The 5,176-nt window shown below is 29.0% G+C and overlaps 1 protein-coding gene across 1 annotated transcript; it reads left to right on the top strand.

Moving 5' to 3' along the window:
• Positions 1-3,854: 3,854 nt before the first annotated feature.
• Positions 3,855-4,856, top strand: LOC117934146. The gene is made up of 2 exons (XM_034855784.1): positions 3,855-4,248; positions 4,440-4,856. Exons 1-2 carry the CDS (start codon positions 4,002-4,004, stop codon positions 4,640-4,642), a joined length of 450 nt encoding a protein of 149 aa, XP_034711675.1. The 5' UTR covers positions 3,855-4,001; the 3' UTR covers positions 4,643-4,856.
• The last annotated feature ends 320 nt before the right edge of the window (positions 4,857-5,176 follow it).

The following is a 5,176-nucleotide window of genomic DNA, read 5'->3' on the forward strand; positions in this document are numbered from 1 at the left end:
CCTCCTTGATTCTTCATCCTCACTTTCAAAGCCCCATTTTTCAAATAATTTTCACACCACTTTGATTTTTTTCAAATAATTTTAAGTACTCAATTTCCCTTCCTTCTTTTAAGGTTTAGGGTCACCAAAAATCCTGATTTTAATAAGCTTGCTGCCATTCTCATTCTGGCATGCAATTTTACAAATTTTCTTTGATTTTAAAATATTTTTTTGCTTCTCTTGACTTTTCAATAAGCATGAATGCAATTCTATAATTTAAAAAATCATGGAATTAGTAGAATTAATTCATACAAAAATAAATTGGGCTTTGGTGGGGGCCCGACATCTGTTTTATTTTCTTTAAAAATGATTTAAGTGAAACACATAACTGGTCTTGATGGGTTTTGCTCCATTTTGTGACACATGTGATATAGCTTGTATTCATTACTGTGTACTAACTCCATTTCATGATAGCACATTATTGTTTGCGGTTAAGGTATGCTTTCATTCTCACCCTATCTATTCTCTATACATGATTGGATTCCGGTGTATGATCATTTTGGAATCCATCGGTCTCCGAGTTGATTGCTATGCTTGTCTCATCTTATTTAGTAGAGACTTGTTTTTTTAAGGACTTAGAGGAGTGCTACAGTCTTTTACCATACCTTCCCGATAAGTAACTTGACCCTCAGACCCGTCTCTATTTTCCACGGACTGTCTTTTTCAAATAAAAAGTCACACTTAGGGTTTTCTTTCTTATTTTGTTTTTCCTTTAAAAATAAAACAAAAATAAGTGACGACTCAAAGTCTTTTCTAAAAATAATTTTTTTTAAAAAAAAATAAAACTCAAGTTCGCCATCGAGTGGGAATGCATGTGCAAAATACGGGGTCTACACCTAGATATTAAAATATGAAAAAGTGATCTAGATACAAAGAATGTGACCTAAATACTAATGTGTGAAAAAAGATGACTTAGGTACAAAAAAAGTGACCTAGATACTAAGTTACATATAATGTGACTTAGGTATGAAAAATACGACCAAGATACAAAAAAAATGTGTCCTAAGTACACTATAGGAAAAATGGTTTATAACAATAGCTAGTGACCCTCACTAAAGGCTATAAATGATGTGACTGTAGCATATGGTAGCACACCAAGCAGAGCACCATTGAGTGTGGCTATAGGTGGTGCAACTATATCTTATATCGATAGTTGCTAGTATGACCATGAATACAAGGTCAAGCATTAGTTGTGGCCATAAGTAGAATGCAACAAATGGTTCTTATAACTACATCTTGTTTTTTTTACCCTCATTGAGGTATGTAGTTGTAGTTTGTTTTTTTACCCCCACTAAATGACATATAGTTGTGTTTCCAACTTTTTTAATACTTGAAAGAAAAAATTTTCAAGTGTTAAAAAGATTAAAAACACTTTCAAAAATTACTATCAAACGCACTCTAAATATGTCATCAAGATACTAAGGTACAAAAATATAACTAAATTAGTTAAGAAAAATGTGATATAGTTACTAAAAAATATTACTAAAGTATAAAATAAATGTAAAGCATGTAAAATGCAATAATGTCACTGAGGTTTGAACTTTGTGACTTGGTATGACAAGTGTAATGAAAATATAAAAAATATAATCAAAGTACATTTAATTATGTACTTAATAATTATGTTGATTTCAATGAATTAAATATGTTTAATTATGTTAGTTGATGTCAATGAGTTACTTTTAGCTGTTTGGTTTTTTCTATTCAGCCAAAAAACAAACATCATCTAAATGATTTAATTTTGTTTAGTTATTCCTAACATTAATATTATACTTCTTTTTTGTTTTAAAAATAAAAATCTTTTATAAAAATAAAAATTAGGTAGTTGAAATTTGGTTGATAGCTACGACCTTATATTTTTAAAAATCACTTTAATTTTTTTTTAAACTTTAGGTAGTAGAAATTTTTGTTAGTTCAATGTTTTTAAAAAATTTTAAAAATTATTGCTTTTTCAATGTAAAAGTTTATATTTATTACTATTTTTTTGTTTTAAAAACAAAAATATAGGAAACCTGTCCAAACCTATACTTAGTGGGTGTTTAATAAAATAACTTAATAACTGACTTAATAACTTAATTTAAGTCATTAACTAAATTAAATATGTTTAGTAAAATAACTTAATGATATGTCTTAAAATAAAAAGCAACTTTAAGTCATGATAGATTAAAAAAATTAACTTATTCTTAAGTCTACATCTTCATTTTATTTTATTTTGCCCCATTTGCTTTATTTACCTCCACGATCTCTTTTGCTATTTCACTGCCTCCATTGTTACTTGACTTCATTTACCCTAGTTATAATTTATTAATATAAAATATATCAATTTGATAATTTAGAATAAATTTTAAGTTAATTTTATCAAATAATCTTAATTTTTAAAGTAAAAATTAAGTAACAAATTTTAAGTTAACAATTTAAGTATATTTTAATTTAAAGTCAATTTAAATCATTAAGTAATAAGTATTAAGTTTCATCAAACACCCTTTTAGTTTGTTTCTAAATTTTCTTGTAGTACTATATCTTACTATTTTAACAGTAAATTAAAATTTGTTAAAATTCACATGTTGTAATTTGAGATGAAGTTCATATCACATCAATAGCTAATGTGGTGCTACCATATATTTGATACTTTACTCAAATGTGAGTAGATTTTTTTTTTTTAGTTTGCTTATATAATTTTTAAATAAAGTACTTCAACACTAAAAAGAGTTTAATAGAAAAAAAAAAAGAAAAATAATTTTTTTATTGGTAAGCAATTAAAGTACTTCCAAAAATCTTATCAAAGAAATCCAAATTAATTCATCTTATGAAAACTCTCAATATAAACGTTTCATGTGGAATTTTCATTCTAAATATTCCATATATATATTAATTCAATTGTTACTAAATACATTGAACTCATCTATGGTATACGTTTAGAACTTTTACTTCAATTGTTACTATGTGTTTAACTTAAAAGACAAATTATAGAACCATCCAATGAGGATAATGCAAAATAATAATAATAATACTATAATAAAAATTAAAGTTAGAGGGTTAAAACCTCTCAAAGAAGTTTCATTGAATACGTAGGCTATATATTATTGTCCCTTTCCTAAATTGTAAGGAAGAGGTGCCAATTTCTGATATGACCGAAAAGGAGAAATCTTGATTCAAATTTGCAGAGATGGCCGTAAATGTTAACCCTTTTTATCTTCTTTCTTTGTGTATTTTCCTTTGATATGTTCTCTTTTGTCCAAACTTGGTGTTCATCTTCCAACTCCTCCTATCATCTATTGTGATAATGTTGGTGTTACACATATGTGCTCTAATCCGGTTTTATATTTTAGAATAAAACATGTAGCCATTGACTTTCACTTTCACTTTATTAGGGACTAAGTTCAAAGTCGAGTTCTATGTGTCACTCATGTTTCATCACAAGATCAACTTGTTGATGCACTCACCAAACCGCTTCCTCACATGCACTTACTTCTTCTTCGGTCCAAGATTAGAATCTCCGATAGGAGCTTCATCTTACAAGGGTATGATAAGGATAATTGATTTCTCTTATAAACCCATATGATAGAATGATATTATTACTGGATTGAAAAATCAATTCAAGCATTGGATCTCTAAAAAATGCACGTTATCAAGATATTGGGCCTAGTAGAATAAATAAACTTTAAAACTTTGGAATATTTGGATGTTTCCAAATCCCTTTTCTAATTCACGAAGATGATCACAAAAAGATAAAAAATAAAAAATAAAATAAAAACATATAGAAAAGAAAATGAAAAAAAATAAAAAACCCAACAAAAACTGAAAGGAAAAAAAGGGTTAATTGTCCAGTCAAAACCAACAAAAACAGACTCTCCCAAATCTAAGCCGTTTTCATTGAACACACTCTTTCAACCCGTAACCTAGGTTCTATTTTATTGTCCCTGTGTCCTAAACCACCATTTTCCGACAAGAAAACAAGAAAGGAAATGTACAGATCCTTGAGCTCCACCCGAGTTGCTGAGGACTACAACAACATCAATGTGGGATCCCCATCTTCAAAGTCCCCCGGACTGAGAGTGTCAGTCTCCAATGAAGAGCTCCCGGTTTACGATCCGGTCTCCGAGATGGCCAAGAAGGAGAGATCACGTATCAAATTTGCAGAGAATGCTGTTCATGTTATCCCTTTTGTGCTCCTCCTTTGTGCCATTATTCTTTGGGTTTTCTCCAATCCAGGTACATCCTGATCTTCTTTCCTGAATTATTAATTCTTATTCTCCATGTTATACATTTTTTTTTCTTTTTCTTTTTTTCATTTAAAAAAAAATCATGATTATTATTATTATTTTTTAAAATAATAATTATTTTGCTTTTTAATTATTTATTTATTTTGGGTTTTTTTTTTTTGTTTAAATTTTTGGTTACAGATGTAGATGTGGGGATAAAAAATGATTCAATTGCAGCAAGAATCAGAGGACTCACTCTAGAGGGTGATGAAATTGATGAAATTAACCCAAACAACCTCTTGCCTACCTTGGATTTTGGGGAATTGGAACATTCAAGGAAGCAAGCTACAGATCACAAAGCTCTCAGGCGAACCAAGGCCAAATCCAAATCCAAATCCAAATGAGCCTCTTTATTTAACTTTCATGATTGCCAAGGGGGAAAATTGCTCTTTCCCTCACCAAGTTTAGTGTTCTTCATTCATTTTCCTTTGCATTTCTTTATAGTCCAATTTCTTTACCATTGACTATTTTCCTCTATAATTTTTGTTAACATTTCTATCAGGCACATCCTTAAAATTTTCATATTGTCACTTGAGAATTTTGCATCTTATTCCCTTTCATGGAGATCATCTATTAATTATCGATTTATTTGGAAAGCCATATATTAGTTTTTTTGGAAAATTGTACATGATCCAAATTGTTGAAATGTACGATAAAATCTAAGCAGTTAGATGACTATATAAGTAAATGAAACCGAGATACAAACAAATGGGAATTAGACTAAACTTGAGTATAATGTCTGAGATCTAAAATATGTACATGACATTTTTTCCGTTGGTTCTCCTTTCAACATGTGAATTTGGTACTACAGGATCCTAGTTTTTCATTTGAATTGAAAATTGGTATGGTTCATGTAAATTTGATGTATTAGTTAAATA

Source organism: Vitis riparia, chromosome 16, assembly GCF_004353265.1.
Source record: "Vitis riparia cultivar Riparia Gloire de Montpellier isolate 1030 chromosome 16, EGFV_Vit.rip_1.0, whole genome shotgun sequence".
In the NCBI taxonomy this organism is placed as follows: Eukaryota; Viridiplantae; Streptophyta; class Magnoliopsida; order Vitales; family Vitaceae; genus Vitis; species Vitis riparia.

Bases quoted from the DNA above. Each gene is read 5' to 3' on its own strand.
- LOC117934146 (XM_034855784.1), top strand. From the start codon at position 4,002: ATGTACAGATCCTTGAGCTCCACCCGAGTTGCTGAGGACTACAACAAC. The intron at 4,249-4,439 runs GTACATCCTGAT...TTTTGGTTACAG, and splicing joins TTGGGTTTTCTCCAATCCAG to ATGTAGATGTGGGGATAAAA.